Below are 18,159 nucleotides of genomic sequence, written 5' to 3' on the forward strand. Positions count from 1 at the left end.
GGGCAGCATGACTAGAGATTTATCAATTTTAGGAAACTTTTCAAAGAACCAGCTTTTGGTTTTGTCTAATGCATTCCTGTTTTCAATTCCAATAATTTGTGGTATACATTTTTATTACTTCTTTTCCTCTGCTTATTTTAGACTTAACTTGCTCTACATTCTTCAGTTTTCTAAGATGGAAACTTATTTATTTCAATCTTTATTTTTTCTAATATATGTATTTAATGCTAAAAATACTGCTGTATCCCACAAATGTTGATAAATTGTACTTTCATTTTCGTTTAGATAAGTTTTTAAACATTTCACTTGGGGTTTCTGCTTTAACTCTTGGGTTATTTTCAAACATTTTGTCACTTTCTAGCTATCTTTCTGTTACTGATGAAAAGTTTAATTCTAGTGTGATTTGAGAGCATACGTTGTATGATTTGTATTCTTTTACGTTTGTGAGGGCATATTTTAGGGCCCATAATGCAGTCTATCTTGGTGAATGCTTCATGAACTTGAGAAGACTGTTTCTGCTGTTGTTGGGTGGAATATTCTAAAATGTCAATTCGATCCAGTTGATTAATAGTGATATAGGTCTTCTACATTCTCACTGTTTTTCTGACTCCTTGATGTATCAATTACTCCAACTATAATAATAGATTTATCTATTTCTCCTTACAGTTCTATCAGTATTTGCCTCTTGTATTTGGACTCTGCTGTTAAGTCCATATGCATAGAGGATTGTTAAACCATCTTGGAAGATTGATCATTTTGTCAATAGGCAATGTGCCTACTTATCTATGATAATCTTCCTTTTTCTGGAGGCTGCTTTGTCTGAAATTAATATAGCTATTCTAGGTTTATTTAGATGTAGCGTTAGTGTGAAAAGTGAAATATAAAATGAAAACCAAACTTGAAAATTCCCTGAGCAGACCAAACCATTGAAGCCACATAAGCAAAACTAAATCTAGCCTATTTCATGCACAGGAGCAAAACTTAACTTAGTTTACTTCTTGTAAATGCCTCTGATAATCATAAAAGAAACTTAGGTCGTTTTCCTAAACACGGTATTAAATAATCACTTTTGATCAATCCCCTGCCGTCTGGAAACCCCCATTGTAATAACCAATCATTGTAAAGATTAAACCACTTCCTCATTTTCACTTTATAAGCCATTCTGTAATGTTGTGCCTCTGAGCTTCATATTAGTTTTGGGGTTGAACGCTCCCAGTTCTAAAACTGTTCTTTCTTCTTTTTTTTTTTTTTAATATTTATTTATTCATTTATTTGGTTGCACCAGGTCTTAGTTGTGGCAGGCAGGCTCCTTAGTTGCAGCTCCCGGGCTCCTTAGTTGCGGCATGTGAACTCTTAGCTGTGGCGTGCATGTGGGATCTAGTTCCCTGACCAGGGATTGAACCCGGGCCTGCTGCACTGGGAGCGTGGAGTCTTATCCACTGCACCACCAGGGAAGTCCCTAAAACTGTTCTTAATATGCACAATAAACTCTTACTGATTACTATTTTATTGATCCGATGGTTTTAATTTTACTATTTCTGGATTTTTGACACTAACATAGTGTATCTTTCCCCATCTCTTTTAATCTATTTTTAGTCTTTTATTTAAAATGAATTTCTTGTAGATAACAAATAGTTGGGTCTGGTCATCCTTTATACTCCTTTATACTCTGAAGGTCTCTGTGTTTTAAGTAGTAGTTTTTTAAGTAGTGTATTTAGACCCACTGTTAAAGTGCTTATTGATATATTTGGATTAATATCTATCACGTTTGTAGCTGTTTTCTGTTTGTTGTATTTGTCTTGTGTTTTTTTGTTCCTCTTTCTGTTGTTGCTGTTCCCCCTTTTTAATGCCTAATTTGAATGTAATTGAGCATTTTGTATGATTCTGCGTTCTCTTACTATTGTTTCTTTAAACAGTTATTTTGTAATTAAGAATAAGAAAAATAAATTATTTTATCTTACCTTCTTTTATTCCTTCTCAACTACTCTTCCTCTCTTTACGTAGATCCAAGTTTCTGACCTCTATCATTTTCCTTTGTCTGAAGAACTTCTTTTAAATATTTCTTGTAGAGCAGGTCTGCTAGCAGTGAATTCCATCAGTTTTTGTCTGAGAAAATCTTTATTTCTCATTTATTTTTGAAGGATAATTTCTCTGGCTATAGAATTCCAAGATTATTTTTACTTCTTTCAACACTTTAAACATTTCACTCCACTCTCTACTTGCTTATATGATTTCTGATGAGAAATCCAAATATAATTCTTATCCTTTTACTCTAAAGGTAAGGTATTTGTTTTCCTCTGGCTTCTTTCAAAATGTTCTCTTTATCTTTGCTTTTCTGCAGTTTGAATATGTATAACTAAGTATAGTTTTTATTTTGATTTCGAACCTGCTTCTTACTCTTTGAACTTCCTGGACCTTGTTTGGTGTCTGTCATTAATTTTTGAAATTCATTGGCCATTATGACTTCAAATATTTCTTCAGCTCCGTTCTCTCTTTACTCACCTTCTTATGTTCCATTTTTGCACGTTACAACTTTTGCAGTTATCCCATGGTTCTTGGGTATTCTCTTCCACTTTTTTTCTTTTTGCATTACAATTTGAGAAATTTGTATTTTCTTCAAGCTCACTGGTTCTTTCTTTGGCTACATTGAATGTATCAATGTACCCATCAGAGACATTGCTCATTTCTGTTACAGTGTTTTTGATTTCTAAACACTTTGGAATCTTTGGTTCTTTCTTAGATTTTCATCTCTCTGCTTACATTCCCCATATGTTCTTGCATGTTGTCCAGTTTTCCCATTAGAGTCCTTAGCATATTCATCATAGTTTTAAAAAATTTCTAGTCTGATAATTCAAACATCTGTGACATATGCGAGCCAAGTTCTGATGATTGTTTTGTCTACGCAGACACTTTTTTTCCTTGTTGTCATGCCTTGCAACTTTTTGTTTGGACATATAGGACATATTGTATCTAGTAGCGGTAACTGAGGTAAATAGGTCTTTCATGTGAGAATTTATATTAATCTGGCTAGAAATTGGGCTGTATTTAATGTTTTCTACAGGTGGTATAGGTGCCAGAGGCTTCCAATTCATCTAGTATCCTTGTTTTTGCCTCTCCTTTGACTTTGGCATCCTCTTCAGAGATGGTCTGTGTTTTGCATTTCTCTCAGTTGTTATCCAGTATTATTATACTGGAGTCCTGTTGGTATGGTGGTATGACGTGGGGGAATGAGATCATTCTACAATATTGCAATTAAATGTTAGTGTTTTAGCCTTTGTCTTGAATCTGTGACCTTCACTAGTGTTTCTGGAGGTCCTTCATAGAGCTAAGGCTCTGGCAAAGTCTTTGTTATGGAGATCAGTCTGGGCATATTTCACAGTGATTACCTTTCCCCCTCCTTGCCAGAGCCAAGAAAGTCTTTTTTTCTGATCGTCGCAGAGCATAGAAAGGTTCCTGGAGGAAAAGCCCACAAAACTGTGGGGTCCTCGAAGACCATAGCCCTCAGGAGTTTCTCACTCTCATGGTAGTCCACACTCGGCCTCCATCAATTCATCAAAATTACCATGAGAGTTCCTACTGTTTTATGGCACTGGTGGATGGACAGATTTCTGCTGTCTTTGGGTGACCTTCTCTCTCCAGATCTCATGGGGGTGGTTTGCCATGTGTATTAGTCAGCTCAGGCTGGTATAACAAAATGCCATAGACTGGGGGGCTTAAACAACAGGCATTCATTTCTCACAGTTCTGGAGGTTAGGAAGTCCAAGATTAAGGTGCTGGCCGATTTGGTTCCTGGTGAGGGCCCCTTCGTGGTTTGCAGACATCTGTCTTCTTGTGTCCTCACCTGGTGGAGTGAGAGGAAGCTCTGGTCTGTCTTCCTCATCTTGTAAGGTTGCTAATCCCATCGTGGGGGCCCCACCTTCATGACTTCATCTAAACGTAATTACTTCCCAAAGCCCCACCTCCAAATACTATAATAATGGGAGTGGTTAGGGCTTCAACCTATACGTTTTTAGAGGGGCACAACTTAGTTCATAGCACCATGTAACCTCAGTTTTCTGATGGGTCTCAGAAAATTCATTGATTTTTAAGTTTGTCCCTCTTTCTTGTTGTATACAGTGATGATTCCCGAGTTCTTTAAATAACAGAGCTGATGCCTTTCCTATTTACTAATATGTGTGCATGTTGAAGACTATAAATTTCCTTTAAGAACAATTTATTCTAATGTTTTATTATTTTCTATTGTGTATAGGACATTATATATGAAAAAAACGAATGATAAGTTGAGATCTAGAAGGATGTCTTCCTACAGAATATAATTACAGTTGCTTCTGCAGGCAGCAAGGAGCATGAGGCGTCTCTGACCATCGTCATATAATTTCGCAGATGGAGAAGATGGGAAGCTGAATTCTCATCCCTGTGGGGAGCTGTCTCTCTCACCATTTATTCTTAGTTGTAGACTCTCAAAGTTTTGACACAAAACCTGTGGAAACTTATGGTATAGTCATGTCCTTGAGGGCTCTAGCACTAAAGTTTTGTCTCTAACCCTGTGAAGTTGTCAAAAGATCTGCTCAGTTTCTCCTCTTCAGAAATCCTTAAGTCACCGAAAGAGGAAAACAAGGGCCCCAAAGGTAGGGCTGGTCTCTTTGGCTGTTCTTCTCCCAAATCTCGGATATTTAATATTTTATTGTCTTTCAGAGCTTCAGTCCCTATTTTTAATTTTGTACAGCTTTTAGCAGGAGCATTGTTCAGAATCTCCTAATCTACCATTACCATAATATTATCATTTCTTAGTTAAAAGTTACTTTGCATCTCAGTCAAATTTTAATCTTCCTCAAAATTGTCCATGTTATCACCCTAATATAAATTTAGGCTTAATGACCTGTCCATATATCAGGCATGTAAAAGTTTATTACTATGTCTCAACAATAGTTACGGACTGTAGTGAAGATTGTATCTTTCGTGTGCTTTTTCTCTCTTGCCCTTTGGTATTTCTGTCTTGAGAATTCAAACCCTTCTATGCTGAAAGGGCCTAACCAGTGTATTTTCCAACTTTGTGCCTCCACAGATTCTAAAATAATGGCAGGTTTGTGGTCCCTCAGTGAACTATTGTTAATAATTTGGTACCCCTCCAAATAAATATTTTAAAGATATTGAATATCTTCTGAGAGGGATAGTAGAAACTGACTTAATATTAATAAAATTCTATACTCTTTTATAATCAAAATTGAGTTATTATATATACAGAGCAAAACTTAACTTTCTGATTTGACTGCTGTACTCTCATTGCTGGTTTTCTATTAAATGAATTCCATTCACACTCAAGATAGAATCAACTTTTGTTGGATATAGTTACAATGTCTTGTTCAACATATGTTTAAACATTATTCTTATCTGGGTTTATGTTAGCATATTTCCCATTTTTTGGTAGTTCTTATTTTTCTTTTCTTTTATGCTTTTCTAGACCAGAAGATCTCATGGGAGGCATACTTAGTAAAGATTTATAACTAACATCATAAAATAAAGAGCTGATTTCCATTAGACAGCATGTTGCTATGGTATATTTAGTTTCTGCATATTAGCTGACAGTGTCAAAATGAATTGTACTTGGAAAAAGGTCATATGTAAGTCACATGAATAAGAGAGGTCAGAGGATTTTAATATTTGCCTGTTTGTTGTATTGAATTTCTACTAATGTTACTGTTTATTTTGGTGGGAGCTGGACGAGTTTACATGTAATTACAGATCTGCTATATAACCACATGGTCCCATGTTTCTAATTTATTACAGCAGTGTTTTGGAGCCCCTTATGAACTGCCATATGTGGCCATCTCCCTTTATGTATCTTGGCTTTCATAGATGAGTTGCTCAATTACTATTTGCAAAAGAAGTTAATGCTATTACACTTTTTCATAAACTTTAGAAGCACTTTGAAAATACTTAAAATCCTGTGAAAAACTTTAATTCATTAACTCCATAAATTATCTTGGTTAGAATACATTTCTAAACCATCTTTGAGCATCTCATTGAGTTTGAAAATCGTCAAGTCTCAAAGAAAAGAAAAATACAATTAAGGCTTTTTGCTTTTTATCACATAAGACACATCGCCTTAATTTTACTTGTAGCTATTTCACGTATTTGATGATCTAATGGCGTATTCTTCTGCATTATGCAGCTATTAGGTTACCGTTTCTACGCAGGAGTCCTATTGATGCTTGAAAATTTGTCTTTTATTTTCCTGCAGCTGTAGTAATTGTGCGAAAATGTGAAGTTAATAGAACAATCCTTTTGTCTATAAAAGTCAGCTGGTAGAGTTGTGGCCCAGTTCAGTAATAATCTAAGTTGCATTACTTTCAGATGTGTCAAAGATTTTAAATATAAATTATGAGAAAAAGGGGAAAACAGCCTCAGATAAAATATCAGGTTTCCTCTAGGGTGAGTTGTTTGCTTTCACGTTCTGTTGGAGAGAGGCCTCAGATGGCTTAGCTAAATTACGGGCTTTTGATTCAGAAAAGTATAGAATTAAATCCTTACTCTGTCACCTTCTAGCTGCGTGGTTTTAGGCACATAAGCTCTATAATTTTTGTTATCCTCAGTTTTACGGTGGCCACAGAAATACTTCACAGGGTTGAGGCGAATATTAAAACTACATAATATATATTTCTGCTGTGTCTGATGTTGAGACACAAGCTTTCACGTTGAAGACATTCAGATTGATAGCACAGAAGATGTCTGTTACTTACTTCTCCCTTTGGAGGTTAGCCCTAGTCAACTGTTCTCCTAAAATCTTTTCCCTCTCTGAGAAGTTTTGAAATCAAATAGGGAGGGGAAAAACAGCACGATTTATCCACAAGCCTGAAGAATGTTCAAAGAGCAGGCGGAAGACCAAGAGCACAAATCAGCTTGACCTGCATTGAAATGCGGATTTCTAAGGCCCCTCTCACAGATTTAGTGCGTGACAGCACCTCAGGTAATTTGGACAAGCACTAAAGTTCAGAATATATAATATAAGGGAAGACATACACATTCTCATAATAAAATTATTTTTTCAAAAGAATGAGACATTCGAATTCATGCGTTCCTTTATGAATTATGAGTATGTGAAAAAATTTTCATAGCAAATTGAGAAAAGTCTTCTAGGCAAGGGAATTACATTAGGAACATTAGTATGCATTGGACTTTGCATTTATAAAGTGAATAGCAGCAATTCCCTGTCTCATTCACAGACATTCTACAAAAATTCCCATTAGATATTGAATTCCACAGCAGAATCTTTATTATCTTACGTTTTAAAAGTTAGCAACAAGTGGAAAAAAACAGTGCAGATATTACTGTTCAGTTAAATATATTTAACTAGTAGTAATGGTGCATATTTTCCCAGTAACATTAATCTTAGAATGTTATTTAAGGTACCCAGAGCATTACTAAGTGGTATTTCTGCCTATTCTGTCACTGTATACACTTACATGTCTATGCATTACTTTATTTTGCTAATTATTATAAAATTAATACATGCTCATTAAAAAAATTCAGAAATGACTAAAATGTGCTAAGTAAAAATCCCATATCCCCCACCTCACAGTTTCCCTCATCCCTTGTCAGAAATAATCACTTAAAATTTTGAATGTGCTCAGATGTTTTTATTACTTATACAGACTAAGTAATTTACATTTCTTCTTTACGTTCTCAAAATTCAAATAGCTCATAAATTGATCAGATAAACTGTGAAGGGCTTCCATTTACAGACGTCCTCTTCCCATTTACCTGTCTGTTGCCATTGTCACCTGCATCTTTTCTCCCAATCCCCTAAAATGCTGAGATCACAGAGTGCCATCTATCTCAATCTATGAACTTATAATAATTTTGAAAAAATATGAGATCTTTTGGAGGGTTATCTAATTCATCACCCAGCTGTTCACGGCAAGAAATCATAATTAGGTCTTGTATTAACCTGCCAGTGGTACCCAGGAAAATAGAATCAGAAGTGTAAGAAGGTCTGATTAGGATTGAATGTCTTTAAACCAGGTCCTCAACCCTGGAGGCACATTACCCTGACCTGGAGAGCCTGTAAAGACAGACAGACAGGCACACACACACACACACACGTACAGCAATGCCCAGGGTCTGAGCACTGGGAGTTTTAATGTGTAGTCCAAGTTTGGGAAATACTGTCTTAAATGAAGCTGCCCTTCCTCAGCCATTCTAAAGAAAACATTGGTATAAATGGACATTTTCAGGCAAATGTTCATGGTTTTGACAGAAATGGAGACCATGGTGCCCTAAAGGTGAAGTGAGGATGGGGATTAGGTAGTACAATAAAGAATACAGTTAACCTTTTATATCAAATCCTCAGTGTGAAATTTCAACTGGTGGAATAGCATGGAACGTTCTAGAAGTGTCTGGTTATCAGAGTCCAAATATCTGTGGGATTAAACAATCTCCTCCTGTTTATGTTCTGGGAACTAGTAGCCAGGGATGTGGGCCTAATATGTTTGAAACATGCTGGATAACTGTTCCTCCCTCAGGAGATACAGCGCTCATTTGTACATTCTCATTTGACATCTTCATAGAGATACAATAATCAAGAAACTTGCTGAACTTTGATTTGTTTTTAAGCCCAGTCTTTCCCAAACATACACATCCAACAGATATTTTGTTGAGAACCACTTTGAGCCAAACCATATTCTAGGTACTATGGAAGGAAGGCAGCTTTACAGAGCTTGTCTTCTAAGGGGATAAGATAAACAAATAATCAAAAAAGACCCCCAAATAATGAGTAATATGAAGAATATAAAACAGAAAGATAAGATGCTGGGGTGCCAGGTACACTTCCTTTAGAAGCTGTGATCAAAAAGGGCCTGTCTTAGGTGGTACTCTTTAGACCAAGGCCTGAGATGACAAGAAGAGCTGGTTGTACAAAGGTCTTGAGGGAAGAACTTTCACAGCAGAATGAACAGCTGGCGCAAAGGCCCTCAGCAGGACTGAGCTTGGCTTCTACACGGGGGTTCCTTGTGCTCAGAGCATCATGGAGGAGATTGCCAAAGACTGTGTTATGTTTGATAAGGAATTTGGATTTTCTTCTAAGTGGTAAAGGAAGCAGTGCGGGTAACATAGTTTGTCTTACCTTTAAAAATCTTACTGACTGCTCAGAGGGAAAGAGATTTAGGGATATGGATGGGGATGGGGATGGTGATAGGAAACACAAGACTAAAAACATGAGGAAGAGGCCATTGAAGTAGTTCTGGAGAGATAATGCTGTGTTGAACCTGGTGGTTGTAGCTGAGATGAAGGGAGGTGCCCAGATTTGGGATATAATTTGGAGGCACCATCATAGAACTGTCTGTTTTGTGTGAGCCTGAAAATTGGGTGTATGAGGTACTGGGGTGGGGGGCATTGGGGGGCAGGAATTAGAGTTGACTGATAAGGGGAATCAAATCAAATTAATTTGACTGAAAAACCCAACCTTACTTTTTATTTTTACTGTGTTAGAAAATATTTTAGTAAACGTTGGTAAAGAGATATTTGTGAAGTAGAAAGAAAAGTAGGCAAATGAATAAACTCCCTGGGTATTGGTGTTCCTAAAATATTTGCTTTGTTTGGTATGATCTACATGAGGGTGACCTCATTCGTTGATCCAGTCATGGTAAGGGGACCTACCACGCGGCTGAATAGGTCGTAGCATCATCCCTTATTTCGGTAGTTCCTACGTATCCTGATGGTTACAGTTAAACAAAAAAAGAAGGAGGAGGGGGAGGGGAAGGCAAGAAGGAGAAAAGGAGGGAGGAAAGGAAGGAAGAGGTGGAAGAGGAGAAGCTGAAATAAAAATTAAATATCAATTATTGAGAACAACTGCTTCATCCTAACGTTTTCACATATGAAGCTTTACCATATGTCACATAGGAGAAAATAAAAGCTGTTTAGGTGTGGGTTTTGCAGGTGAGCTATATGCTAGGTAGATGCATCCTGATATTGTGGAAGGAGTATAGCTCCTGGTCATACCATATAATAGTTTTGCAAACACCGGAGACTTTTTTTTCATCATTCTGACGTTTAATTTCCTCATCTGCAATTTGATGGTGCTAGCTCAGCATCATTCCTATGGTCTTTCTAGCTTTCCAATCTAAAATCTGTAAGTCTAATTTCAGGTCTTTCCAAATGATGACTGTTTCCAATTTCCCTTAACAATTGTTTAAATACAGGTGCTTTTATTTTATTATTTTTTATTGAATAAAAGTGACACGCAACAACAGTTTTTAAGTTTTAAGGTGTGTATCCAGCCTTGTGGTGAATGAAGTTTAACAACCTATTTTCAGAGTGTAGCTCTGACTTGAATGTCTGGTGATAAGTTTCATTTATGTTACTGAGTAAGATAAAGTGAAACAATACAAACAAGTCGTAACCTTACTCATTCATCAATGATGTGAGTAACTTCTATGCTGAATCAGATCCTAGCTTTTGAATACAGGAAGAAGATGTTCTCAATATTTCTCATGGTTCACAATGTCAGTAACTTTTATGTTTCGTCTGCACCTTATAGAAACAAACTTTACTGGGGGTTTCATAGTTGAAAGCTGGCTTGCTGCAGGTGATGGAATTTAAACTGCTAGATAGAAAGAGGTTTAGACAATAGTAACTTATGCAGATGAAGATACGTTATGGCATAACTATTAACAATATGATCTTCTTAAAGAAGGTTGCCATTTTATAGTAAAAAAGCAAATCATACATTGCTTGTTGACATTGTAGGAGACAAAGTGAAATAGATCTTCTCCGGGTACATTGATTTCCTTCTTTTCTCTTTTCTTCTAGGGATTTTCAGGAAATGCAAATGCAGACAGTGTTGTGTACTATAGACTCCAGCCTTCTATCAAAGCCAGATTTCTGCGCTTCATCCCTTTAGAGTGGAACCCCAGGGGCAGAATTGGAATGCGAATCGAGGTGTTTGGATGTGCATATAGTAAGTGTTTGTTTATCCAACACAGTGGAATAGATATCAAAGGAGATGTTTTAAAAGCCAAACTGTATGCTGAAATTGATTTAAGAGCTACGTAAAGAGACATAAAAACGGGAGCAGTTTCTGTGGGAAGCTTTATTTGTGCCCATACATGCCAATATTGACTTACGTGTTCAGCTTTTATATTTTAAATCAGAAATAGAAGCATTTTACAGCTAGACAAATCGTTACAGAGATAGATAGATAGAGATACATGTTTGGAGACATATGTGAATCCATTTATCCAAATCTGATATTTTTGACCAGATCTTAACTTTTAAATATTAGAATGTCCCCCCATAGACTATATGTGATGATGTTTCATTTGGGCACCCTAAATTTAATAAAAGACAGTGGCCCATTTAGTAAAACCAATCATCTGTTTTGAGACCACAGAATGTTTTTCTCTACAGCCTAAAAATAATATGCCATGAAACTCACTTATAAATATGCTATGCCCTGTGCATAAATTCATAGAAAAGGTAAAGACCCCTGCCAAAATGTAAGATGTGTTTGAAATACTTTCACATAAAAGATAGAAACCACAGATTTCACTTAGTCTCCTCTTAATGAAGTATTTTATTACGTCTTTTTGTGGGACAGAGACCTGAGAGTTCTTGATAGCCCACCTCAAGCCACACCATCCTGTCGTTAGTTAACATGATCTACAATTATCAGACGAGCAGTCTGAGGTTTGGAGAAAGTCAGTAATTTGCCCAGCGTCTCACATCTTAGTCCACAGAAGAATCTGGAGGAGAACCCATAACTGTTCGATTCACTGCATCCTTATTCCTCTAGTAAACCTTTATTTTTTTAGCCACTAAAGCTTTCTTCACATGTATTTCATCACTTTTTCAGGTTCACTTTATTTATGTAAAGGAAGGCATGTCATATAGAGGGCAGGCAGCTTGTTGAAGTTGTCTATCCTGTGTCAGACAGAGAAACCACGTCGGCAGAATTGTCATAATAGTATTAGTAGCAATAGCACTAATGTTAATAGGATTAATTTTTATAATTCTAGACGTAACAAATTTTTCTCGAGTGCTCATTATATGTCTAATACCATATTAACCAGCTAGTCTATAATTCCAAACAAAGTCCGGATAAATATTATTAGGTAACTTGTTCCATTCCCCTACTTTGCAAATGAGGAAGCTAGAGCTTAGGGATTCCATGTTGACTTGTTCCAGCCACCCAGACAGGAAGTGACAGCTGGGTTTGCAGCCAAGCCTGCCAGACTCCAGAGCCCCAGCTTATTCTCATGCCTCCTCCAGCCGTTAAATCAGAGATGAGCCATGAGCAGCTTACTTCTCATCATCTGCCCGACTTCCTTCTAGCTTTCTTGACTTCTGCAGTTCAGCTTAGCTGCTCCTGGTATGTGTTAGCTCCTCCCTTTACAATGATCCCACTTGAATAAAATCATCCTTAAAAAAAAGTCCCACCCAAAATTGCAATTCTGGAACACAGAATCTGGACAGTCAGTCTTATTTGTCTTTGGATCGTAGAGTTTTAATAAAGCCCGTGCCACACGATGGGCAATCAGCAAAGCAAACTCCAAAATGATTCATATTTATAGTTACTGATTCAGAGCGTCTACCTTGCAAAATATTTATTTATCAGTGTATAATAATGGCAAACAGTTACTGAGCACTTATTCTGCGTCAGATAATAGTTTTTATAGACGTACTAATTTAATCCTAAAAATCACCCATCTAATGGAGTCTTAGAAGTATTAAGCAGTTTCCCCAGCAGCACACACTTAATACACATTCGATCTCGTATGTAAATTCAGCGTTAGTTTAACAAGGCTATTGATGCTGTTTTCCCACAGTACCGTCCCTATGAAGTGACTGATGGGGTGCAGGCTCCTTTGAGTTCTCTGCCGCTGCGTGCTGGGTGATAACTCAGATTCCCCCCAACCCGCCCTGCAACCCCATGAAACATTCTTTTTGCTGTTAATTCATCTGCTGTCTCTTGGAGTAAGCACATCATCCGGGCACTTAGTCAACCTCCTTTTTTCATGGACCCACGGTTGAAGGGTCAATAGCAAGAGCCAACATTTTAAACTCAAACATAAACACACGGTAAAATGATACAGCAGGATTCAATGTAAAGTGGCTGTCAGATAATTTTGGATAAAAGGAAAAAGAATAACCTTAATGGAAAAATACTCTCACAGATAACCGAAAATAACCTCAAAATGGGTTGGGTGTGAATGCCTTCTGGGAATGTATTTGATCAAATTGACTTTAGTTCCTCAATTACACCATAGTCAACACTCTTATTCTCCACCTCTGTGTACCATTAGCCTTGCAGAATATTAGTTTACTAAAGCCTGATACTATTTAATCATCATTTACTGAACACTTAATACGTGTCAGGTACTATTTTTTACCATTTCAACAGCACAGTGAAGTAGGTACTTGGATATTACCATTTTATGGTCTGCCGAATGACCCCTGTGGCTTGCTCTGGCTTGTCTGGCACAGAAATAGCTGAGACCACCAGTGTCCCCTGCCCTCAAAAGGAAGAATTGTAGGTCAGCAAAAGAAGCCCGCTCAAGATTTTGTCTGCAACTCTCCTGAGTAGCCCAGATCCAAGATCAGACTGGGTTTTCTCCAGATATGCAAGGCTATTCTTCCGCAATCCTTAAAAAAAGGAAAAGTGTGGGAGGGTGCGACATGAGCAGGGCTCTTGCGGATCCCAGTCCCAGCGCACCTGTACGTGCCGGCAATGAAGCGGGCCTCTTGTGAGCTTGAGGAAGACCTGGAGGACTGCATCCAACCTGCCAGCTTGTGTGTTCCCATTGCCTGCACCAAGTTAATATGACTTTTGGGTGGGCTTTGCCTAAGTGACTCACTCAAGAATGTTGTATACCAGGGTGCTTCAAGTCTCCTGACACGGACGAAAGTGGACTTAGAGAAATTAAGAACTTTGGGATTACACAGCCTGTGTTAGACCTAGGATTTAAAATCAGATCCATCACCTTCCAAAACCAGTACTCGTGATGAATCATACATGTGTTCATCCTTTAAATGTCTGTTGACACTTGCTGAAAGAGAAGTCTACTAGCTGTTGGGTATAGGGAGGAATTTAAAGTAATACATTTTTTCTTTAAGATGAGAATGTGCAATGTCATAAAAATTACACAGACTCAATGCAAAATATGGTAGCGTTAGTGTAGGGTGTTAGGAATAACGTGATTGATGAATTGAGGTTAGTATGAGAAAGTTTACGGAAATAGGTTTTGAAATTAAGGTGCAGATATTTTCACATGAGAGGCTGGGAGAATGGTCCAGATAGGAGAAGGGGTGTCTTCTAGTCAAGAACGGGAATGAGGATTGCTTGGACGGATCAGTTTGTATTTGAGAATGGTCATTCAGACTGAACTGAGGGGTACAGATTGGAGGGCTAAACGAGGGGTAGAGATTAGAGGCAGCAGCTCAGTGGGGAGGCTTCTGAACTCCTTTCTACAAGTGACAGCTGGAGTCTCAAACTAGAGGACCAACCATGAGGACAGAGTTCTCCTGACTTGAATCAGATTCACAGTATGCTGAGGCTACTCTTGAATCAGGAGAATTTAGTGATTGTATGTGAGGGGGCACTGAGTTATCCGATTTGAACAGCTGTCTGCAAGGTGGTGTCATTTACCGGGAGGGGGCGCTGGGGAACAAATAAGTTCTGGAAGGGAGCAGGAGAGAGAATTAATTCCATCGCTGACTCATTGAGTTTAAGTGACTGTGAAATACGGAAGATTGGAACTCCACATCCTCTGGGGTGAAGTTACAGAATTGAAACCTATAAAATATCATTAGTTATTAAATCAGAACCTTTCCACTTACTGTTGATAATAAAAGTATAAAGTTTAAAGCTATGTTTGTACAACTACTCATGTCTTTGAAAAACAGAAATGCATTTGTCATAATTAAAACAGGTCCTTTATACTGTTTTTCAGGTAGTGTGCATTTTTATGCCAGACCCTCCCCGGCCCCTTGTGCCTAATATGTGTGTTGGCTGAAGTTATAGATGCAAGCTGCCCCTGTGAATATTGCTGGGAAAGTGGCTGTTGTGAGAACCACACACGGTTTTATTACCCTGAGTTAGAACAGTAACTTGTTCTGAAGGAACATCAAGTGAATGGAAAATCCATATCAAAGAGCATGTTCTACTTTTATGTCGGTAGACCTGACGTTGTTTCCTGAGTAATGAGAGAAGCAGAAGCTAAATTTTATGGGTTCAAAGGGAAAGTATAAATTTCAGATGTCTTGGCCATAGCCACTGTGAACATGTTTACAGATCTAGACAAGAGGTGTAGATAAGGAAATAACTTGTGGAAGAAAGAAAAAGAAAAGACAGTGTTTGATGATGAAGAACTACTACTCTGCTCAGTGTGTCCCAAAGGGTAAACAATGATAAACAAAGGCAAGAAAGGAAAATAACTGGGTGCAAGTGAGTGAGTCTGAGGAGTGCTTAAGAAGTAGCAATTAAGCCACAGGGGATAATGGTTAATGGTGGGTGAATTGCTGAAGCAATCGCCCTGAGTATAGATTCTTAGTTTCTTTTCTCTAGCTGTTGTGTAAACACTCTCATTTTTCGATCCACGATCTCTCCTTCCTCATCCTCAGCAGAATAAAAGCATGCAACTGCCCGGCTGTAGTGAAATAATTACAGTTTATTTGAAGTGCTGTGATTTCATGATTTTTCTAGTCTTAGGATCTTTTCAAGAAGCATAGGGCGATCACCACACATCTAGCCTTCATTTCCCTACCTAGATAATTCTTTTACTCATTGTCTTTTCTCTGCATAGAAATCACTGTTTCTGACAACTTCTCTAGTGCTTCCTGTTTAGGTCAGAGGATGTGTTCTGCTCCTGGTCACATCATACACACATTATACTGTATTGAAATCGGATGGTCCTTTTTTGATATTAGTCCTCTGGACAAATAGATGAATGAATGGGGGCAGGTCTGGGGAAATTCAGGAAGGCTTTTCCCATCATCCAAGTGTCATATTCAGTCCATTAAAGATCCGGCACAGAGCCCAGGGAAAACTGAGTGAGAGGATTGGCAGAGCAGAAATGTACAGAAGCGTTGCACTATTATGTTTATTTGCTTAAATGCAGACTGTATGAGAGAAAATTATGGATTCTATTTAGTAAATGGAAATAAGTCAGAAATTACAAAATTCATGTTAACTTAAAATAAGAGTATGCATTTCATGACGTAAAAAATACTGGAAGTTGGAACTACTTACATCTGTAGATTTCCATTTAGAAAATTATTAGTAGGAAATATAAGAAAGTAACGTGAAAAGTGCAACTGTTTGTCTGGGTGAAAAAATACTGAAAGAAAACTAAGTAATAGCCTTCTGTCTACTCAGGATGCAGCTCTCTCACACCACTTGTTGGATTGGGGAAAAAGGAAAAGCAGGAAAGGTGTTAGATTTACCCTAAAGAATAGTTGTGATTGAATCCAATACCTACTTATTAAGCAGCTCCAACATGTCAACATAAGATCTTGACAAGGTGCTTTAAATACAGTCCCTGCTCTCAGATTGTTTATCAGCTAATACTGTAGCTGAGGGATCCTATTTGATGTCAGAGCTTAAAAAGAAGATGGATTCATGTTGGCCTAAAATCAAAGTGGATAAATTCTAATTCTTTGCAAAGTTTATAGTCTTAAGATTTTAATTTGATGATACGTGAAGTTATATTAAAATTAAAATGAGGTTAGCTTTTAGAATGCCAGAAAATAAGGAGACTATGAAAACCCACCAGAATAATGTCAAAAGAACTCAGCCAACTGAAGGGGCTCTCACTGACCAAAGATGGAAATATTTTAGCATCAATGAAGATAGTAGCTGCAGTTTTGAAGCATATTAACTATATTTAAGTGAATGGGTTCATGATAATACTAAAAAAAGAACCCTCATTGGTCACCTAGGAGAACTATTAAGGAATCGACTCATTATTTTGAAAGCTAATAAATGAAGAGAAAACATCAAGCATCCTACTCTTCCTATGTGATCTGGACCTCAAGGTAATCAAATAGAAGATTAGAGGGAATTTTTCTTTAAAGTTATACTTATATAAATAAACGAGGAGTAGTAGAATCAATATATGCCCATTTTGCAATCCTAAATAAATTAATGGACAAGTCAATAGTTATAAAATTTTACAAAAAAAGAGAGATTTGCTTTTAGGTACCAGTCATAACAGAGTAGCTTTTATTGGACTATCTTGCTGCCCACAGCAATTATAGTGGCTGGATAAAATACATTTAAAAAAATGCTTCAGGGCTTTGAAATTCAACTCAAAACAGGCAGCAACTTGAGAGGACTTGATTCTTGAAAGATGGAAGGCAAACTCCTGGAGATCCATATTTAACTGACTTTTTCCTAAGAGCATCATAATACTCAAGCAGCAAGTAGCCTGATTTTACTTGACTGAGGAGACAGAGGTCAGAGTTCAAGGTTGCCAGAGTGATTAGAAATTTAGGGTGGAATACTGAAAAGGAGAGCATCAGAGAGGGAGAGCCCTGACTCCTTCTTACACATTCCCCTTAAATCCTTGCCTGATTCCTGACTTACCCATGCCCACTATGCACCAGGCAAAAGCAAGAGCTGGGAGATTCAAGTCCTGAGGACTTCATCCAGCATCTGCCTAGTTCCGGGAAGGATACCTTTGGAGTCCAAGTTCTGCCAATTTAGAGAGACTTGTTAAACACTTTGGGCTTTTACCTGAAAAGCCAGAAAGGCATTGTCTTAGGAATAAACACCGTAACTGAGGACCAATTGTTACGTCCTGGGACTAAGGACAAATCCTAAATAGACCTGTCCAAGAAAAACCTGGAACCAAGCTTTCACAGGGTCAAGGTGATCTGCCAGTAATTCAGCTCCCTGTGGATCTCTTCCATTTAGTTTCCGCCACACCATCCATCCCTCTCCAGACTCTCCCACCCTCCCAGCTCTTCTCACCCTCTTCTCCCCCCACCATCTCTTCCTTTCCTGACCCTCGATGTTCTCATAGGTGGTGATCTACTCAGCTTAAATATCATTTCCTCAGAGATGTTGTCCCTAATCAACAACCTAATTTAGACCTTTCTGCTCAAACCTCTGATATTACCCTGTCCTTTTCCTTCAAGTTCCACTTAACAATTTGTAAAAACATC

At 37.7% G+C, this 18,159-nt stretch overlaps 1 protein-coding gene across 6 annotated transcripts in view; it reads left to right on the forward strand.

The window, feature by feature from the left end:
• CNTNAP4 (contactin associated protein family member 4) overlaps positions 1 to 18,159 on the forward strand; it is a gene marked incomplete at both ends in the record, with an annotated part of 261,492 nt that overhangs the window by 132,197 nt on the left and 111,136 nt on the right. For all 6 annotated transcript variants that reach the window (XM_082677167.1, XM_082677170.1, XM_082677172.1 and 3 more), the window contains one exon: positions 10,807 to 10,954. In XM_082677167.1, coding sequence (XP_082533293.1) covers positions 10,807 to 10,954 — 148 coding nt within the window. The remainder of the gene's footprint in view (positions 1 to 10,806; positions 10,955 to 18,159) is intronic.

The sequence above is a fragment of the Grampus griseus genome (genome assembly GCF_964374135.1).
Source record: "Grampus griseus genome assembly, chromosome: 19".
Lineage (NCBI taxonomy): Eukaryota > Metazoa > Chordata > Mammalia > Artiodactyla > Delphinidae > Grampus > Grampus griseus.